This window comes from Macaca nemestrina, chromosome 1 (genome assembly GCF_043159975.1).
Source record: "Macaca nemestrina isolate mMacNem1 chromosome 1, mMacNem.hap1, whole genome shotgun sequence".
NCBI lineage: Eukaryota > Metazoa > Chordata > Mammalia > Primates > Cercopithecidae > Macaca > Macaca nemestrina.
In genome coordinates, this window is record NC_092125.1 from 1906368 (window position 1) to 1928409 (window position 22042).

Below are 22042 nucleotides of genomic sequence, written 5' to 3' on the forward strand. Positions count from 1 at the left end.
ACCAAAAGAATTGCCCAGCTGAGTTTAGCTTAAATCGCTGACCAGCTGAATCATGAGCTAGTAAGTTTCAGGTGGTTTTTATGCATCACTAACTAACTAATACACACGCCCATTACAGACAGGTTGTCAGAATTCAATGAGAGATTGATTACTAGGTACCTGCAAACAGTAGACACCCTATAGGTATTGATTTTCTTTTCCCTTTATTTAAATTTGGATCTCTTGTTAGACGGTGGTGAGTTATGTAAAGATACAGGTAGACATGTGTACATGTGATTGGTGCATAAATTCACCCAGTCTCCCACACCATAGGGGGAAAAAGACAACCAATAGCCTGTTCATTAGGGCCAAGGCCAAATACCAATATCAGAAGTTTGTTTAATCTATTTTCTCTATATCTAAACTTTGGAAGGCAAAGCTGTGGAAGACCTGAAGACTTGAGGTTAGGTCCTCCTGGGGGCTCCATTGTTCTTTTTTTCACTGTCTGATTTTTGGAAGGAAGATGGACAGCAGGCGGGGCAGCAGTGGTCCACCTGTGGACACTCTTTTTGCAGCCCTTGTTTCTAGGGCCTTGTCCCTTCAGCCTTTGGCCTGGGGAGAGATAAGGAGGCACCGATCTTTCACTTCTGGAAGGAAATGAGGGTTCAGACCCTTCACTTCCCTCAGGGCTGCAGGTCAGTGTGACAGCCACTGGCCCTGTGTGCGTACTGAGGGCCTGAAATGTGGCTGAACTGACACGTGCTGGGAAGGTGAAATACAGAGTGAGTTTCACAGATTGACTACCGAAAATTATATAGTTCATTAATATATTGATCATACATTTAAATGATAATATTTTGAATATATTGGGTTAAATAAATTATTACAATCAGTTTCACCTGTTACTTCTAATGTTTAAAAGGTGGTTATTAGGAAATTTAAAATTCACACGTGGCTTATATTTCATTTCTTAAAGGATTGCCTCCTTTTTGAAATTTCAGGCTGCCTGATCAAACTACCAGAGGCCAGAAAGGTCATAAAATCTGAAACGTTAAAATCATTGCCATTATATTGTTTTCATTTGTGAATAACATATATATTATTTATAAATGGATATAACCTTATACAAAATACCCCTGGGCTGGGCCACAAGCAGGAAGCCCCGCATGAAAAGCCTGCAGCCAAGAACCCGTCACTTCGTCGCCTTCAGCCCAGCGTCCGATCACGTCCTCCGTCACTCAGCGACTGAGGGGCGGGGCCTGGAGCCCTACCCAATCAGGGGCGCTGACGCAGGAACCGTCCAATCAGGCGCGCAGCCGGACAGAAGGGCGCGGCTTCCGGGATCTGGCGGGGCCTTCGTCTCTCTCTCTGCAGCACTAGCTGGGTCTTCTGTGCTCGGCGTGCTCGGCGCTGGGAAGCCCGGGTGGCCGCCACAGCCTCTTGCCCTTTGACCTGCAAGTATCAGGAGATCCATAGCTAAGAAGCCTGGACACCCGGGAAGCTGGGAAATGGTGAGTATGTGGGCGAGGTCCCGAGGTGGGCAGGGGGCTGATGGAAACGGGCTGGAACTGGCTGTGGCGGCCCCAGGCCTCCCCACAGCTCCCTCCGGAGTCTGCAGACTCGAGACCCCGCTGGACCCGGCCCCAGCTTCCCCTGGCCTCAGGATGTGGGCTTCCGCCAGCCTCACCTGGCGTCCGGTCCGCATCTGTGCTCGACTTCCGCCCGGCCCGGGCCCTGGCTGGCAGCTGTGCGGTGGCGGCGGCAGGGGCCTGGGGAGCGCCCGGACCCAGGAGGAGCCACTGCGTGGGAGGAGCTGTGGGGCCTGGGGTTCCAGGCCTCCCTTCTCCTGGTAAAAATGAAAAGGGAGTCAAGGTTTTAACGTTAAAGAGATTATTTGAGCAAAGAGCTGTTCATCAGTGCAGAGCGCCCAGTCATGGTTTGTGGGTGCTTGGAGCAAAGGCTTTTGTAAGGGGCATGAGGAAGCGAACCAAATTCAGAAATTACAGTGACAGTTGTGGAGTCGCCTCATTTGGACTGTCCAGGTGGAAATTTCCTGATTATGTAATGAGAGGTTAATTGGAGGTTTGCGGTTGGTTCAACCTGAATATCGTTTCCCCCTAAGGTAGTAATTTACAAGACATGTATTTGAGCTGGATTTTTTTCCTTAGGAACCAATGGTACTAGTGCTACTTCAGTCTAACTGACTGCTAGTTAATTATTTTAAACACTCCAGAGGGGGACTGGTTTTCCACTGCGTTTCCAAATGTGTAACAAGCAGGGTCTCACATCCACCATCCTGTCCCCCCAGCCTATTTGTCCCTTATTGTACATTTCACACACAGTATTTTAATCATTTTTTCACAAAGCATTGGTTGGCACTTTTTTAGACATCTGTTTTCTGTTTGTAAACGTTTTATGTGAGCAGAGAAGAATCCCCTGACACACTGCTTTAAAAAAATCTTTGCGTCTCTTCTTTTATCTTCCCCAGGCACAGACACCTTATCGGAATGTCTTTGGTTTGAGGTTCTGCTTTGGAAATTGTACAAGGTCATGTGTCCTGAGCCACCCTCCTGTCTTTTTCTGTGCCTAGGTTTCATAATTGTCTGCGGGTGACCCAGGACTGTCTCAAGGCATGTTTAGTGACCATTAGCACCTTGTTCCTTTCCTCCCAGAGGACAGCCTCAGTGATGGAGGTGGAGCCTCTTAAGGGAGCAGTTGGATGCCCTGGGGCTGAGAGGAAGCTGGTTCTACCCATCAGTTACAAAGCTAACCCCTTAGGATATGCAGATTGTCTTCACCCAACTCCAGCTTCTGTTCCTTGGAGACACATTGCTGGTCAGCCAGTTAAGTTGGATGCTGATATTGAGAAGATAAGACAGAAATGATTTCTGACATCTGGGTTCTCTCAGACTTGTGAAGGGGAAAAAACTGTTCCAAAGGACAAGGAAAACCCACTCCAGTGAGGGGGTGCAAGAATCTGCAGAGTCAAACCACTTGGGGCACAGTGTGGTGGCTCCTGGGCAAGGGGGGAAGGTGGTCAGTGAGCAGTTCAGGGAGCAGTATGGAAACAGAGGAATGTCCCAAGTGATAGGATGGCCTGACTTGGCGCTTGAGTCAGATTTGTCAGCATTGCCACTCCCTGGGTTTTACACCTTGACAAATTTTTTTCACTTATTTCAAGCTTAGTTTTTTTATTAACTGTCAATTGCATTTTAGCAGTAGAGCTTCAAAGGTAAGAAAATGTTTAAGAGGTGGATTTCAGAAAAGACATTAAATATATAGTCAAATATTCACTTGTTAAAATTTCTGATTTACCTTTTTCTTCACTAGAGTGAGTGTAGTGAGTTTGTCAGGCCTGTTCTTTTTTAGGGGGTGATTTTAAACAGAATCCCAGGACTTACCTGTGGGAATGCTACCAGGGAAAGTAATAGGGAAAATCCTCTTCCAGTATGGCTATAGGAAATGAATACATTTCCACAAAAAAATAGTAGATTAATTTGTGAATTACATTGATTCGTCAAAATATGAGTTCCTCTTTTTTGCAGGGTGGAGGACTTGTGGAGTTGGTATCTCTGTTATCTAGATGTCTGAGTTTAATACTGAATTTTACAAGATAGGACTTGGCATCTCCTAGATATGCTCATATGTGATTGTTTACTGAATAATTCGAATTATTGAAATAATGTGACATGTTTATTGTCTGAAACTGATAGTTTTGCTTTTTCTATTGAGGTATACAATGTAAGTGCCTTTTAATTTTATTCTCTTAAATAAACATTCTGTTTGAGTGATTTTGCTGGATCCTTCAAACACTGGGCATTTTCTCATTTACAACTAAGTAACCCGGACTGGGAAATAGAAGTCGGAGCCTAGTGACTCTAAGCTAAGGCCAATCTTGAGCCTGCAAAAGGAGGTCATTGAAGGCCCAGTTAGTTCTTCCTGGGGAGCCTCCCCTGCAGGTGTCCCAGCCTGCACACCCCAGCATGAAAGGAGCACTTCATACCGACAAGAGCTGTATAGCCCTGGAGAGCTGGGATCCACAGGCGGATGCTGTTGGAGTCGGAATGGAAGGAGTCTGGAGGCTCTTTCTGAGGATGGAATTGTTATTGTTCTGGGACTGTTTCTAGACTTTGTCAAATAAAACAAATTCACATTTAGATAAGAAGTTACTTAATTCTAAAGGAGTATTACAACAGAGGGAAAGCACCAAGTATGATATCTTCCAGGATCTCAAAGGGTAAGGCAGACAAGGGCTTGCTTTCATTTGGAGGAACAAACCAGAGTACAAAGGTGAGAGTGAGAGGACAAGATACAGGGTGGCAAATCAGATCCTAAATCAGAGAAAGTTCGACTCCCAAATCAGCCTTAGGAGGGGCATAAATAGGAGCTGTATGTTAGCTCAAGCAGAGGGTGGTACAAATTCAGGGACCTGGGAGGAGAGAATCTTAAGCAGTTTGGTTAATAAGTATTTTGTTCTAACAACTGAAGACAAAATTGTTCAGCTGACTGTTTATAGGGGGAAAAAATGGGAATTTGAGAGTCTGTGCCTGGCCTCGTGATAGGTATAAGAAGGAACTTCATCGAAGTTACAATGAGAGGGGTGTTGCTTTTTATTAAGCTATTCTTGGAGAACACAGAGCTGAAGGATTTCATTAATCACAGCTGTATTTACCCGCTCCATCTTCCCCCATGACTTTCCATTGCCATATTCAGCTCTTCCATTTGACTGTTCCTGAGTTGTGTCTTTTACAGTAAACTGGTAAACATAAGTACAGTGCTTTGCTGAGTTCTGCGAATAGCTCTATCAAATTATTGAACTTGAGGAGTGGGTGATGGGAGTTTCTGATATATAGGCAGTAGCTCAAAAGTATTGGTGGGCCCCCAGGGACGTGTGACTGGCCCCTGCCGTGGGGGCAGTGTTGTGGGACTGAGTCCTGAACCTGTGGGTCCTGTGCTCACTGTGGGTGGTGTCAGAATTGAGTTTTTGGACACCCTGTTGGTGTTGGAGAATTGGTTGGTGTTCAGCAAACTCCACACATTTGGTATCAGAAAAAAAGACATCACAGCCTGTAATCCCAGCACTTTGGGAGGCGGAGGCGGGCAGATCACGAGGTCAGGAGATTGAGACCATCCTGGCTAACATGGTGAAACCCCATGTCTACTAAAAATACAAAAAATTAGCTGGGCGTGGTGGCGGACGCCTGTAGTCCCAGTTACTTGGGAGGCTGAAGCTGGAGAATGGGTGAACCTGGGAGGCGGAGCTTGCAGTGAGCCCAGATCGCGCCACTGCACTCCAGCCTGGGCAACAGAGTGACACTCCGTCTCAAAAAAAAAAAAAAAAAAAAAAAGACAAGACATCACAGCGGCCTGGGCTGGAGGCATCTCAGGGTGTCCCAGGATTGGGAAGCTCTGTTATGCTGCACGCACATTGCACATTCTCCTGGGATTCCAGCTTTCCTCTCAGGATCAGACAGGACTGAGGACTTAGAAGCAGAGTTCTGAAGACAGACCCCCCTCTTTACTCTGCTGCCACTACACGATTTTCACCCCCTTGCAAACATACCCACTAGGCACTGACATGGCCATATCCCTCCCAGAACAAGGCTTCACCCTCAGGAAACCCGTCACAGCACCTTTGCTTCTAGTTTCCCGTAGAAAACCCACACAGGTGCCTGGAAGACTCCTGGCCTATCCCCGCCCCCAGCAACCTGGTCTCCAGCCACCCAGGCTTTTGGATGATATGACCGTCATCTCATCTGCCTGCATGGACACAGGAGTGAGCCGGAGCATAGCCCCACTTGGGCCAGTACCTGTAGGCACAAACCACTTCTTCACTAACCCTGCGCTGAGTACTTAACATGGGTACTTGCTAGCACTTTTCTATTTTTTTCTTTCCTACAAACCCTCTTTGATATGCAGTTTGTCCAAGGCTAACCCTCAAGTGCCTGAATCTAGACCTACTGGAGTTCAGATATCCATGAGTCCAAGACGATGGCCCTTGACTTAGCTGTGGAAGGTCACTGAAGGCCCAGTTACTTCTTCCTGGGGAACCTGGGCTGTGGCAGGTCATTGAAAGCCCAGTTACTTCTTCCCGGGGAACCTGGGCTGTGGCAGGTCATTGAAAGCCCAGTTAGTTCTTCCCGGGGAACCTGGGCTGTGGCAGGTCATTGAAAGCCCAGTTACTTCTTCCTGGGGAGCACCCCCTGCAGGTGTCTGTACACCCCAAACATGAAAGGAGCTCTTTATACTGAGAGCAGCTAGAAATAAGAGGCTTAATTCCCCCACCAGAAAATAGGAGAATAAATTTTGCTCTTCTCCCCTTTTTTAAAGCTTTTATTTACTTTATTTTATTTTTTGAGACATGGTTTCATTCTTTTCACTCAGGCTAGAGTGCAGTGGCACATTCATAGCTTACTGCAGCCTCAAACTTCTGGGCTCAAGTGATCCTCCTTCCTCAACAGCGAGAACTAAAGGGACACACCACACCACATGGCAAATTTTATTTTTTATTTTGTGTAGAGGTGAGATCTCACTTCTGTTGCCCTGGATGGTCTCGAACTCCTGGCTTTATGCTGTCCTCTTGCCTTGGCCTCCCAAGTGCTGGGATTACAGGCATGAGCCACTGTGCTGACACAGACGTCTTAAAGCCCCAGTTTCAGAGTGGCACCCTTTGAGTTTTCCAAGTCCAGTGACCTGTTACAGTTGTGTAAGTAGCTCTTGGTATAAAAAGAGCCTGGTGGCCAAGGTGGGCAGATCACTTGAGGTCGGGAGTTCAAGACCAGCCTGACCAACATGGAGAAACCCCATCTCTACTAAAAATACAAAATTAGCTAGGGTGGTAGTGCATGCCTGTAATCCCAGCTACTCGGGAGGCTGAGGCAAGAGAATCGCTTGAACCCGGGAGGCAGAGGTTGCGTTGAGCCGAGATTGCGCCATTGCACTCTAGCCTGGGCAACAGGAGTGAAACTCCATTTAAAAAAAAAAAGAGGCCGGGCGCGGTGGCTCAAGCCTGTAATCCCAGCACTTTGGGAGGCCGAGGCGGGCGGATCACAAGGTCAGGAGATCGAGACCACGGTGAAACCCCGTCTCTACTAAAAATACAAAAAATTAGCCGGGCGCGGTGGCGGGCGCCTGTAGTCCCAGCTACTCAGGAGGCTGAGGCAGGAGAATGGCGGGAACCCGGGAGGCGGAGCTTGCAGTGAGCCGAGATCGCGCCACTGCACTCCAGCCTGGGCAACAGCGTGAGACTCCGTCTCAAAAAAAAAAAGAGCCTAGTGACAGAATCTGTAAATGTAAATAAGAACCTCAGCAGGATGAGGTTAGGGCCACAAAATAGGCAGAGCCATGGTCACAGTCACACTCACCTGTAAAGTGTCATATGGAAGCACTGTTGTCCTTTCTCTTACTCAAGATTTAGCTAATTAGGGACAGGTGATATCTCCTCTGGATTAAGAATCTGCCACTCCACCATGGCAGTTTTGTGTGTTTTTTGTTTTGTTTTGTTTTGTTTTGAGATAGAGTCTCATTCTGTCACCCAGGCTGGAGTGCAGTGGGGTGATCTCAGCTCATTGCAACCTCTGCCTCCTGAGTTAAAGCAATTCTCCTGCCTCAGCCTCCCGAGTAGCTGGGATTACAGGTGCCTGCCACCACGCCCAGCTAATTTTTTTGTATTTTAATAGAGACAGAGTTTCACCATGTTGGCCAGGATGGTCTCGAACTCCTGATCTCAGGTGATCCGCCCACCTCAGCCTCCCAAAGTGCTGGGATTACAGTTGTGAGCCACCGTGCTGGCCTGTTTTCCATTTTTGCCCCACAGAATCAGCCGAAATCTCTCTTGCCTTTATGACCATGGGGACATAAGCCCAGGGTCACTGAGGACCCTGTCACAGGTACCGGGGAGTCTTTAAACATTAGTGCAGACTAAGGTCAGGCTGACAAAAAGGTCTAAATCTGCTTCCAGTCTATGGCCATACCACTCCGAACATGCCCAGTCTCATCTCATCTTGGAAGCTAAGCAAGGTCAGGCCTGGGAATACTGGATGCTGTAGGCTTTTTTCCTGTTTTCTTTTTCCATTAAAAATAAATGAATAAACAAAGCTCCTTCCATCTCAGAGGAAGAGAAATGAGTCATGCATGTTTCTTCTTCCCCCCATCACAAAAGGAATCTCTTTGATTGATATCCAGATGGGACTGGCTCCAGTTTCTTGGTATTGGGGAAAAAACAAGGAGGAGATCTCGAGACTCAAACTGATAAACCAGTTGCTTCCATTTCATATGGCCGTTACAAAAACATGACACAGTCATGGATCCTTACCAACCAGGCACTTTCAGTCTAGAGCCAGTGGATAAACGGTGGAATTCAGCCTCCTGTGGTCAGTACAAGGAAGGGAGGTAGGGAGGTATACAGGGGATTGTGGCTTCATTGGGGCCACTTCTGTTTTCTTGTTCTTTTGTGAGTTCTGGTGTTGCCATCTGAAGGGCTATCCATGGACAAAAGAGTGGTTATTATCTTTGTTTCTATTGCATTTTGCTTGCCAAGAATAAATATTTAGTTTCTAATATATTTGTCCTAGAAAGCTCGACGGGTGTTGGTTAAATTGGTCGTCACTGCATCTTATAAAATAGACGAGGAAGTGGCTAAAATTGGTTAAAATTACACAAACTCTGGGAGTCAACTGTCTGTTGGGCAGGCTTAGGAAAAACAGAACCGATAGTACCCAGATGCATAAAGATGAGAAGCTGAGGGCCTGCTTCTTGGCCCCACTCTGCCAGATCAACCTGCTTCCCAGGCCTTCTCCCACCCTGAAATCTCCCGCACAGAATTCATTAGAGGACATCAGAGTTTTGCATGGTGGTTCCTGTGCTCTCTCCAGAGGAGGTGCTCACAATTTTCCCAAATCCAAAAGCAGATAAATGAGAACAAAGAACTGTGTGATTGGGGACCTTTGTTTTTCGTTGAGACCAGTGCTGCTGGAGACATGCCACTCAGCAACCTGTTCATTCCTGCAGATCAAATTGTTTTTCATTCCTGCAGATCCAGTAGTTACTACTTATAAGAAAGTAAATACAAACACGACAACGAAAAATCCTTGTCAACTACATTTAACCCCTTCTTTCTGTATCTCTCCCATCTGTCTGTATTTGGCTTTTATTCTATATATTTTCTTTCTAAAACTCAGTGATGGAGAAACAGATAAAGAACAGCTGGGCCCTTCATGTAACTCCTGGGGATTATGGAACATTGCATTAATGCCCGTGTCCATGTTGTTCTCCCAGTGCAGGCTGGTCTTGAACTCCCGACCTTAGGTGATCCGCCTGCCTCAGCTTCCCAAAGTGCTGGCATTACAGGCAGAAGCCACTGCGCCCGGCCAAAGCATTTCTGTTGTGATACCAGTGTTGGGTACAAGGGAGTCTGTGCTGTGTTTACTTTCTCTCGCTGAGTGCTGCTGATAAGGAGTCCGGGGGAACAGTATCAGAAGACTTGTTATAGAAGCCAATTTGCAGACCCCTTTCACACCTGCGGAAACACATTACTTAGAATGGGGCCTGGAATACCAAATTAGAATACCAGATTATTTATATGTACATTGAAGCCTGAGAGACAGTATTCAGCTATGTGGTTCTCAGCCCAGGCTTCCAATTAGAATCAAATAGCCAGTTTAGAGAACTACCATCACATGTGCCCTCTCCAAAGATCCTGTCTGTGGTCTGAATGGAAGCATAATTGTTGTTTTAAGTAAGTGCCCCCCAACGATCCTAAGGTGAGATGAGAGTCGAGCTTGAGGGCTCCCAGATACAGTCACGAGACTTGAGTTCCAAAAGGAGGTCAGAGGGCTCTACTTGGGTTGGATAGGGGTAGGTCACCAAGGTCCATATTTCCTTTGCTGTACCAGAAATTGCTAGAGTTCATGGCAGGGGAGATCACCTGAAGGCAGGAAATTTTTGGTCTTTATGTGGTAGCTCATTTTTCCTCTCTCCTGTGACAAAGAATAGGGGAGTATTCCCTTTTCTGCACTTCTACCTGTAGGTGTGCTGGTTGCAGTTGAAAGGGTTGTGCTGACACCTTTAAAGGCATATTCTCAAATGCAGGTGTGATTTGTCCAGATAATCTCACCTGAGAAGGAATCCCAGAGAAGAAGGAAGAAGAGGAAGAAATGGCTGGTTCTCAGGTGAATGTGTCTGGGTTCAGGGGATGTGTCCTCTTTTCTTCTGGGACGTTATGTGTTTAGAACTTGCAAACCTTTATTTCTGTACTTCTGATGTACCTGCCTAATGTGTTTCTTTCCAACTACTTCCCCCCCGGCTTTTTCTTATGATTGATAATCAAGGACCTCTGTAAAATCCTTCCTCCTGTGTACCAGAACCTTCTCTCCATTGTCTCCATCCAGGCTTCTTATATGTCATGACCAAATCTTACCATTAATGTATGATGGGCAGTATTGAAATGTTCTGTGACATATCAACATGGGAAAGTGTGGATCCCCAGGATTACCCCTGGGAATGGGTCTGGGTCTTGGGGTGTCAATGAAGAAGGGGACCATGTACTGTTTAGATTTCATCCACATGCTCCATCATCTCTATGCAGAACAGAATTAAGAAAAGAGACATTTAAAGAGGATGGCATTCATTGCCTGGAATAACTTAAAGTTCTGAAAAGAGAATAATTAGAAGACACTTGCTGTCTAGGATGCTAAAGAAACACTATTGAAAAACACTATTATAGATTGAAGAACCAGGGAAATATCTATAGCTTGAACTTTGCATAAAACTGATGTTTCTGATGCAACTGGAAACCATCATTCTCAGCAAACTATCGCAAGAACAGAAAGCCAAACACCGCATGTTCTCACTCATAGGTGGGAATTGAACAATGAGATCACTTGGACACAGGAAGGGGATCATCACACACCGGGTCCTATTGATGTTTCTGGCCAGACACTGTGGCTCATACCTGTAATCCCAGCACTTTGGGAGGCCAAGATGGGCAGATCACTTGAGGTCAGGAGTTCAAGACCAGCCTGGCTACCATGGTGAAACCCCATCTCTACTAAAAATACAAAAATTAACTGGGCGTGGTGACGTGCGCCTGTAGTCCCAGCTACTTGGGAGGCTGAGGTGGGAGAATCCCTCGAACCCAGGAGGCAGAGGTTGCAGCGAGCCGAGATTGCACCATTGCACTCCAGCCTGAGCGACAGAGCAAGACTGTCTCAAAAACACAAAACAAAAAACCAGATGTTTCTACATGATTAGATTCAGATTGTAATTTACTATTTTTGTGGCCAATAATATCAGAGCAGTGATGTTGTGTCCTTGATGTCATGTGATCCTTGTATGTGATCCTTGATGTCATTTTACCCTTGACATCCTTGATGTCAATTTATCCTATTATAGTTGATGTTAATTTTGTTTACTTGTTAAGGTGCTCTCTGTCAGATTTTTGGCACTATAGAGTTATTTTTCTCATTATTATTTAATACCTTGGGGAGATTTACTGACTGATATAAATAAGCCATCACATTTAATTGGGAAGCTCTTCTTTCTTTTTAGATTCTCCTTGCTTATAGCTAGCTTTGGAAAATGAAGGCTCTCGTGTTTATTGGTTAGATAAACTGAAATAAACACAGGCTCTGCCACTTCCTGCATGTTCGAAAGAATATTTTCCTTGGCCCAGACACAGTGGCATCAGTGTATAGCCCACTTAGAAATTCAGAAACTCAGGCTTCACCCTAGGTCTGGATCAGAACCTGCATTTTAAGAAGAAGATCTCTAGTTTATTGTGTACACATTAAAATTTGAGGGGTACCTTCTGATGAATCTACATATGAGAAATATTTACAACTTATCCTGTGTGATGTGAATATAGCAGGAAAAAAAATATATGTGCCTGTGTTGATACCCTTAATTTTATACTGTATTATTCACGAGAGTAGAATATCTACACTGGTTATGTGGAGCTTATGCCATCCTCTTTCTTCAGAATTAAGAGAATACGTTAGAGAATATTTCTGTGTTTACAATTATTTGATCATTTCAGTCTCTTGTGTAAGTAAGAACTAGTTCTCTCTGTCTCTCTTTGTGCCTGGAATCAAATTAAGAACTCTACCCATGGCCACTTGATAAGTATGTGTTTTCTCTTTTCCAGGGACTGTTGATATTCAGGGATGTGGCCATAGAATTCTCTCCGGAGGAGTGGAGCTATCTGGACCCGGCTCAGCAGAATCTGTATAGGGACGTGATGTTAGAAAACTACAGAAACCTGGTCTCTCTGGGTGAGGATCACTTCAATGCACAATTTCTATTTTACGCTAAAGATTTTATTTCCTTCGTTGTAGAATATTTTTGGGAATTTCTGCTTTGCATGAATGAGTTTCAGATTTCTGCTTTCAAGGAAAACTTGGGGATTTGTTGGTGTAGAAGAAAATAATCTTGAAGGTATTTTATCTTGACATTATCTTTCCTTTCTTGAGGTGATGTGCATACTCTGGTGGTGGTAATTCCAGAAATTTCGTGGCATAAAATAGTGTTGCTACACCCTAAAAAATCCAGTTACTACCACCAATTTTTGATTTAGTAGCAATAGGTAGTGAAGCTAGGGACTCACAAATTTAAAATACTTTCTAAATATTCTAAAGGTTCTGTGAGGAAATAGTATTTTAGGATTAATTTTCTAGAATCTGCTGTTTCCTCATTTCTCTACTGAGCACAGTACTAGGTTGGTAATTAGAGAATCTAAGCAAGAGTCATGCTACTTTTTAAAAAATAAAACAGGTCCTTTTAAAAAAAATTTTTTTTAAATAAAACAGGTATTGCTGTCTCTAAGCCAGACCTGATCACCTGTCTAGAGCAAAGGAATGAGCCGTGGAATGTGAAGAAACATGAGACAATAGGCAGACACCCAGGTAGGTGGAGTAAATGAAGTAGATGATACAGATGAGAGGTTCAAAGATCAAGGAGGAAGCCAGACCTTAAAACGTGGTTTGGGAAGCTCTGCTCCAATGGCAATGGTTTCTGAGAAGCCTGCGTTTCTTTCCCTTGCTCTCACAAAGCAATGCCTCTGTCCCATGCTCTGAAATTCTTTTAGGGCTCTGCTTTCCCTTCAGTGATCTTTCTTCAAGATGACAGTGAGAGCCAAAGTCGTCTTCATAGCTTGGAACACAACATATGATCTGATTGTTCTTCCATTGCTTTGGGGACACAGGAATATCTGTATTTTTGAAAAGCTGTGTGTTAAACTATTTTTTAAGTTCCCTTTTTGCATTATGTCTAAGGTGTGTGAGAGGAGTGGGATTTGGTTCCAAATCCCAGGAACACTAGAACAGATGTTACGTGTTTTCTGCTGTGTGATTTCCCATTCTAGAGAGGTTTTAAATGTCAGTCTATAGAAATTTATACTCCGTAATTTTATAAGAACACTAGACATCTCCCTAAATGTAAGAAACTGTTATTTTTTATTAAACATTTATTGTTTTAGTATAAACTGAGATTGGTAATTTAAACTCTGCCCAAAATTCTCAACTGTAGTATAGTTTAGTGTATCTATTCACTTCTGTATTGGTTTTCACACTGCTAACAAAGACATACCTGAAACTGGGAAGAAAAAGAGGTTTAGCCGGACTTACTATTTCCACATGGCTGGGGAGGCCTCAAAATCATGGCGGGAGGCTAAATGCATGGCAGCAGCAAGAGAAAATGAGGAAGAAGCAAAACTCCTGAGAAAGCCATCAGATCTCATGAGACTTACTATCATGAGAATAGCCCGGGAAAGACCGGCCCCCATGATTCAATTACCTCCCCCTGCATGTGGGAATTCTGGGAGATACAATTTAAGTCGAGATTTGGGTGGGAGCACAGCCAAACCATATCAACTTCCTAGATTTCTTAAATATGCTATGTATTTGGGTAGCTTAGAGCAGTGCTAAGCATATATTTAACTTCTACTTGCTACCTTAGTTTATAATAACTATAATTTTATAATTTTGTTTGCTATGATCGGAACTGTTATTCATATATATGTTGGTGTGTATACATTTGTGTATATATGTACATGTGTGTAATGTGGATTTTTTCACAAATAAAAATTGTGTAAGTGTTGTGTACAATGTGATGATTTGATGCAACTATCTTAGCAAATTTTTTTTTTTTTTTTTTTTTTTTTTTTTGAGACGGAGTCTCACGCTGTTGCCCAGGCTGGAGTGCAGTGGCGCGATCTCGGCTCACTGCAAGCTCCGCCTCCCGGGTTCCCGCCATTCTCCTGCCTCAGCCTCCTGAGTAGCTGGGACTACAGGCGCCCGCCACCGCGCCCGGCTAATTTTTTGTATTTTTAGTAGAGACGGGGTTTCACTGTGGTCTCGATCTCCTGACCTTGTGATCCGCCTGCCTCGGCCTCCCAAAGTGCTGGGATTACAGGCTTGAGCCACCGCGCCCGGCCTATCTTAGCAAATTTTAAGCATACAGAACACTATTATGAACTACAGTCACAATGCTATACACTAGATCCCCAAAATGTATTTATCTTATAATGGAAAGTTGTACTCTTTGAACAACAGCTCCCTATTTTCACTGCCTCCAGCCTCTGGCAATCATCTTTGTACTCTCTGCTTCTATGAGTTCAACCCTTTTTGATTCCCCTTATAAGAGAGATTATGCAGTATTTTTCTTTCTGTGCCTGGCTTATTACACTTAGCATAATTTCCTCCATGTTCATCCATGTTGTTGAAATGGCGGGATTTTGTTATTTGTAATGACTGAATAATATTCTGGAGTGTGTGTGTGTGTCTGTGTGTACTTTTATTTTTAGTGTCTGCAGACATTTGGGTTGTTTTCATATCTTGGCAATTGTGAAAAAAGGTTGCAGTGAACATGAGGGTATAGTTTTTTTTTTCTTTTGAGATAATTATTTTATTTCTTTTGGTTATTTACACAGAAGTGGGATGGATGAATTATATGGTAGTTTTACTTTTTCATTTTTTAATTAAGAACCTCCATACTGGTTTTGCTAATGACTCTATCAGTTTACAGCACAGCAACAATATATGGAATTTATTTTTCTTCACACCTTTGTCAGTACTTGTACTGGCTTATTTCAATTAACATAATATTCTCAAGCTTTATCCTTATCATACAATATTTCCTTCTTTAAGGCTAAATAATCTCAATTTTATGTATATGCCACATTTATTTTTATTCATCAGTTGGGGGACGTCAGGGTTGATTCTGCATTTTGGCTTTTGTGAATAATGCTGCAATATATCTTCTAGGTTCTGAGTTGCATACTTTGAATATATACTCAGAAATGGGATTGCTGGATTATATGATAATTCCATTTTTAGTGTTTTGAGGAATCTCTATACTGGTTTTTAATAGTGGCTGTGTCATATTTTTAATAGTGACTGTTGTCATATTTTTTCATCAACAGTTCACACAGGTTTCCATTTCGCCACGTCCTTGACAGATTAGTTTCTGTTAGTCTTTTTTTTTTTTTTTCCAGACAGAGTCTTACTCTGTCACCCAGGTAGGAATGCAGTGGCGCAATCTCAGCTCACTGCAACCTCTGCTTCCTGGGTTCAAGTGATTCTTGTGCCTCAGCCTCCTGAGTAGCTGGGATTATAGGCATGCACCACCATGCCCGGTTAATTTTTGTGTTTTTGGTAGAGATGGGGTTTCACCATGTTGGCCAGACTAGTCTCGAACTCCTGGCCTCATGTGATTCACCCGCCTCAGCCTCCCAAAATGCTGGGATTACAGGTATGAGCCACTGTGCCCGGCTCTGTTCGTTTTTAATAGTGACCATTTTGATGGATGTGAGGTGATACCTCATTGTGATTTTGCTTTGCAGTTCTCCACAAATTAGTAATTTTCAGCATTCTTTCAAGTGCCTGTTGTCCATTTGAGTATTATCTTTTAAAGAAAAAGTTCAATCCTTTGTCCATTTTTAAATCAAATTATTATTTTTTGGGGGCTGAGTTTTAGGAGAGATACATTCTGTACATTAACTCCTATCAAATATCTAATAGGTAAATATTTTCATCCATTTTTAAGGTGGCATTTTCACTCCACTAGTTGTTTCCTTTAATGTTCAGAAATTCTGAAGTTTGCGTAGTTCAGTTTTTTTTGTTCTTTGTTGCTTATGCATTTGACATCATATCCAAGAAAACAGTGCAAAGACCAATGTCATGATCTCCTCTATATTTTCTCCTGAGAGTTTTGTTATATTTTCACATTTAAGCGTTGAATCCTTTTAAAATATTGTTTGCATATAATGCAAAGGAAGGGTCCAACTTAATTTTTTTCATGTAGATACTCAATTTTCAACATGATTTGTTGAAGAGTCTCCTTTCCCTATTGTATGGTCATAGCAACCTTGTGGAAGATCATTCAATTGTATACAAAGGGTTTATATCTAGGTTCTCTCTTCTATTTCATTATTTATCAATGTTTATCTTTTTATAGCTTTGTGTAATATGTTTAAACCAGGAAGTGTAAAGCCTCCTCTTCTTTTTATTTTATAGTTTTTGTTGTTGTTGTTGTTGTTGTTGTTTTTGTTTTAATAATAGAGGCAGGGTTCAATCTGACTTCAAACTCCTGGCCTCAAGTGATCCTCTCATGTTTACCTCCCAAAGTGCTAGAATTACAAGCGTAAGTCACCATAGCCATCCTTTTCTTTTTTTGAAATGGTGTTTAGCTAGTCATAGTTTCTAAGCAAATTTTAGGATTTGGAAAATATTTCTGCAAAAAAAGTACCATTGGGATTTTGATAGAGATTACGTTGAATTTGTGTATCACTGTTGGTACTGATACCTTTTTTTTTTGAGACGGAGTCTCAGTCTGTCACCCAGGCTGGAGTGCAGTAGCACTATCTCGACTCACTGCAAGCTCTGCCTCCCGGGTTTACGCCATTCTCCTGCCTCAGCCTCCTGAGTAGCTGGGACTACAGGTGCCCGCCACCACACCCAGCTAGTTTTTTTGTGTTTTTAGTAGAGACAGGGTTTCATCGTTTTAGTCAGGATCGTCTCCATCTCCTGACCTGACCTTGTTATCCACCCGCCTCGGCCTCCCAGAGTGCTGGGATTACAGGCGTGAGCCACCATGCCCGGCCAGTACTGATATCTTAACAAAAAATCATCTGACCCTTGAGCAAGAATATGTTCAACAGTGTGTTTAATTTCTACATATTTTGGATTTGGTTAGGAAAAAATACATTGTTTGATTTCAGTCTTAAATTTGGTAAGTTGTTATGTGTCCTAACAGAATGAATACACAATTGATAATATTGTGTATTCTGCCTTTTTTCCTGGAGAATTCTGTACATGTCTGTTAGGTCTAATTAGTCTATAATCCTTAAATTTTCTGTTTTCTTATTGATATTCTATGTGATTTTTCTATTCATTATTGAAAGTGGAATCTTGAAGTCTACAACTGTGTTGCTGTGTATTTCTTACGTCATTTCCGTCAATATTCACTTCGTATGTGTGGCAGCAAATATTGCTCCATATATACACATACACACACACACATATATATACACACATATATATATGTATGTATGTGTGTGTGTGGAGTGTGTGTATATAAAACTGTTAAAGATTTTTGGTAAATGGGCCTATTTTACCATTATATCAATCTTTGTCTTGTGTGACAGTTTTTAATTTAAAATGTATCTTGTATAATTGTGGCCACACCACCCAATTGTAGTTACTATTTTCATGGAATATATTTTTTTCATTCTTCCAGCCAATTTGACTCCTTTAGAGCTACAGTTGGGTCTGTTGTATACAGCATATTTTAGAATCTTGTTTGTTCTTAATCCATTCAGCCATTTTCTTTTCATTAAGGAATTTAATCCATTTATATTTAAAATAATTCCTAAAGGAAATGACAGTACTATTACAATCTTGTTTGTAATTGTTTTCTGTTCCTTGTAGATACGTTGTCCCTCATTTCCTCTCTCACCTCTCTCACTGCCTTCCTTTTTGTTTTGTTGACTGTGTAGTGACATGCTTTGATTCTTTTCTCATTTTCTTTTGCATTACTTCTATAAGTACTTTCTTTGTGATCACCTTGAGAAATGGACAGTTCATAAAACTTCTTAAAGTTCTGATAATCTATCTCATAACTTCCCTACAATTGAGTATGAGAATTATTTATCTTTATATCCCCCATTTGATATTAATGTCAAAAATTATATCATTTTATATTGTGCATTTATTAATAGATTTATGGAGATTTATGTTGTTTTTCACATTGTACAAAATTTTTGGTTTTATGTAACATTCGGCAATTCTATATCTGTGTATATATTTACCTTTAACAGCTTTATATTTTCATATGAATTTATGATGTTGTCCAGCATCATTTTATTGTTCAACATAATGGACTGCTTTTGTCATTTCTTGTAGGACCATACTAGTAGCAGCAAACATTCTCAGCTTTTGTTTACCTTGGAAGCCTATTTTTCACTTATTTTTGAAAGTAAATTTCTTTTAGATCAAGTATCCTTAGTAATATTTTTGGTTTTATCTCATTGAAATTTTAGAAGTTCTCAGCACCACCCCCTTTTTTAAAAAAATAACTTACCACTTTTCACCTATATCTTCTTGGTATCTTTTTATTGGTCTACTGAATAGTTTCCATTAAGTCCAATATTTCATCTTCATTTTTTTCCATTTTTAAATGTTACATACAACTCAATATTTATAAATGATATGTCTTCAATTTGCTGATGTTTTTTCTGCCTCATTAAGTCTGCTGTTTTAGCTCTTTAGTAAATTTTTCAACAGAGTGTATTTTCCAGCTCAACAATTTTAGTTAGGTTTTTGTTTTTGTTTTTGTTTTTTTGAGACAAAGGCTTGCTCTGTTGCCCAGGCTGGAGTGCAATGGAGTGATCTCTGCTCACTGCAACCTCTGCATCCCAGGTTCAAGCAATTCTCCTGCTTCAGCCTCCCGAGTAGCTGAGATTACAGGCGCCTGCCATTATGTCCGGCTAATTTTTTTGTATTTTTAGTAGAGATGGGGTTTCACCATGTTGGCCAGACTGGTCTTGAACTCCTGACCTTGTGATTCACCTGCCTCAGCCTCCCAACATGCTGGGATTACAGGCGTGAGCCACCACACCCAGCTTAGTTGGGTTCTTTTTTATAGTTTTTTTTTTTTTTTTAAATCTCTTTGTTGATGTATTATTTTCCTCATGCATGGTTTTTCTGTTTTGTTTTGTTTTTTTTAAACAGGGTTTCACTCTGTCATCCAGGTTGGTGGTATGCAGCAGTATGATCATAGCTCACTGTAGCTTCAAACTCCTGAGCTCAAGTGATCCTTCCACCTCAGCCTTCTAAGTAGCTGGGACTATAGGCGTATACCACCATGCCTGGCTAATAAAAAAAAAAAATTGTAGAGACAGCCTCACTGTGTTACTCAAGCTGGTCTTGAACTCTTGGTATCAAGCAGTTCTCCCACCTCAGCCTTCCAAAAGCTGGAATTCCAGGTGTGAGCCTCTGTACATAGCCAGGATTTATTTTTAAATGAATAAGCAGAGTATTTTACTTTATGTAAACCATATTGCTCTTGTCACCATGCCCAGCCTGATTTTGTATAGTTATCTATATGTGTTCTACTTTTGGTCATTGAACATGTTTAAGATGATTACTGTAAATTCTTTGTCAAAAACATGCAAAAATCTCCCTTTTTTAAGGGTCCGTTTCTAGAGATTTGTTTCTTCAAGTAGGGCAGATTTCCTATTTTCTCTGTGTGCCCTGTGATCCCATACACAAAAATTTCTGTAGTACTAGAATGATGATATATGAAACAACTATGCTCTGGTAGTCTCACAGAAGCATGCTTATAGATGACACATTGCTTTTCCCTTTCTGTTTTTGAGATTCTCTTCTCATCTGTAATCTTTTGAAACTGCTTATAATGTATCTTGTTATGGGTCTGTCTGTGTTTATCGTATTTGAAATGTGTTGAGCTTCTTAATTTATTTTTTTACATTTGAGAATTTGTCAGGGTTTTTTCTTTTATTCTTCAACCTAACAATTTCTATTTCTTTTTATACTTTTCTCATTTTCTTAATTTCATGTGTTTTCCCATTTTACTCATTGGCCATTATTCAGATGGTTATCTCAAAATTTTCAGGTAACTTATATATCTCCATTTCTTTAGGGTTGATTTCTGGATATTTATTTATTTATTTATTTTTTGATTGAGCCATGTTATCCTAATGTATATGTAGCAATCTTTGGTTGAGATTTGGGCACTAAAATCCACCTGTCAAAATCTTTATAAAATGGCCTTGTCCTGGGTAGTCTGACACCAAGTGACTCAGGTTAGGGTTTCCATGAGCCTCTCAAACCTATTCTCAGGATGTATGTTCTCTGGAATTTTGTGTTTAATTTCCAGTTAAAGAGGTTTACCCTTATTTCTTCTTTCTTTCTTTCTTCTTCTCTAATCAATTATTTGCTAAATCTGTTGTCTGTCTGTGGTACTGCAGCTTCTCTGCTGCTATAACAATTATTTACCTTTGGTCTCAGCAGAACCAACCTATAATTCAAAGGTTGGTTCTATTCTACCACTATTCCTATCAGCACTTTGGGTCATGGGAGACAGAAACTAGTCTTTGGAAATTCCATCAAAAGTATGGGCATATGTGCCACTACTGTTTCTACTGAAGGAGAAGCTAGGAGTTGGGAGTTTATTCCTGAAGTCATTATGCTGTATTGAGGGGAAGAAAGAGTTGTGGTGGGTAAATGTAACAAGCTTTCCTTCTTGTCTGTGGCTTTTAATATGGTTTCTAGAGTTCTCACAAAGACATTTTGTTCAGTATATTTTTGTTAGATTATGTTCATGAAAAAATCAGGGCCTGTAGTATTTTATTATGTTATCTCGCTAATGTGTTTAGTATAATTTCATACATTATCTTTTTAGATTATATTCACCGAAGTCCAGTAAGTTGGATAATATGTTATTTTAATTTTTTTCAGCTGTTTCTTCTCATTTCACCCAAGACCTCTTGCCAGAGCATGGTATAAAAGATTCATTTCAAAAAGTGATACTGGGAAGATATGGAAGCTGTGGCACTGAGAATTTAGACTTAAAGAAAAATTGGGAAAGGGTGGGTGAATCTAAGGTACAGAAAGAATGTTATAATGGACTTAACCAATCTTTATCAACTACCCATACCAAAATCTTTCAATTTAATAAATGCATGAACGTCTTTAGTAAACCATCAAATCTAAATAGACATAAGATAAGACATACTGGAGAGAGATCTTCCAACTGTAAAGAATGTGACAGTTCCTTTTACATATCCTCAATTCTAACTCCACTTCAGAGAATCCACACTGCAGAGAAATCCTACAAGTGTAGACAATGTGGGGAAGCCTTCAAGCACTGCTCATGCTTTATTGAACATAAGACAGTTCATAATGAAGAGAAACATTTCAAATGTAAAGAATGTGGCAAAGTCTTTAAATCCTTCACAAACCTTTCTAATCACATTATAATTCATACTGGAGAGAAACTCTATAAATGTGAAGAATGTGGCAAAGCTTTTAACCACAGTTCAAACCATGCCAAACATAAGAAAATTCACACTGGAGAGAAACCCCATAAATGTGAAGAATGTGGCAAAGCCTTTAACTGGTTCTCATACCTAACTCTACATAAAAGAATTCATACTGGAGAGAAACCCTACAAATGTGATGAATGTGGCAAAGCCTTTAACCAGTGTTCAAACCTCACTAAACATAAGAGAATTCATACTGGAGAGAAACCCTACAAATGTGAAGAATGTGGCAAAGCTTTTAACCGGTGCTCACACCTTACTGAACATAAAAGAATTCATACTGGAGAGAAGCCCTATAAATGTGAAGAATGTGGTAAAGTCTTTATATCTTGTTCAAGCCTTTCAAACCATAAGAGAATTCATGCAAGAGAGAAATGCAACAAATCTGAAGAATGTGGCAAAACCTTTAACCACTGCTCAGACCTTAATGAACATGAGAAAATTCATACCTGAGAAAAATCCTACAAATGTAAAAAATGTGGCAAAGCCTTTAATACCTGTTCATGT

At 41.3% G+C, this 22042-nt stretch overlaps 1 protein-coding gene across 1 annotated transcript; it reads left to right on the forward strand.

Moving 5' to 3' along the window:
• Window positions 1–1322: 1322 nt before the first annotated feature.
• On the forward strand, window positions 1323–21988 carry LOC105474722 (zinc finger protein 682-like). Its single transcript, XM_011729552.3, has 5 exons — window positions 1323–1490; window positions 10069–10148; window positions 12122–12248; window positions 12783–12878; window positions 20952–21988. The coding sequence occupies exons 2-5, from the start codon at window positions 10134–10136 to the stop codon at window positions 21986–21988; spliced, it is 1275 nt and encodes a 424-aa protein (XP_011727854.2). The 5' UTR covers window positions 1323–1490; window positions 10069–10133.
• The last annotated feature ends 54 nt before the right edge of the window (window positions 21989–22042 follow it).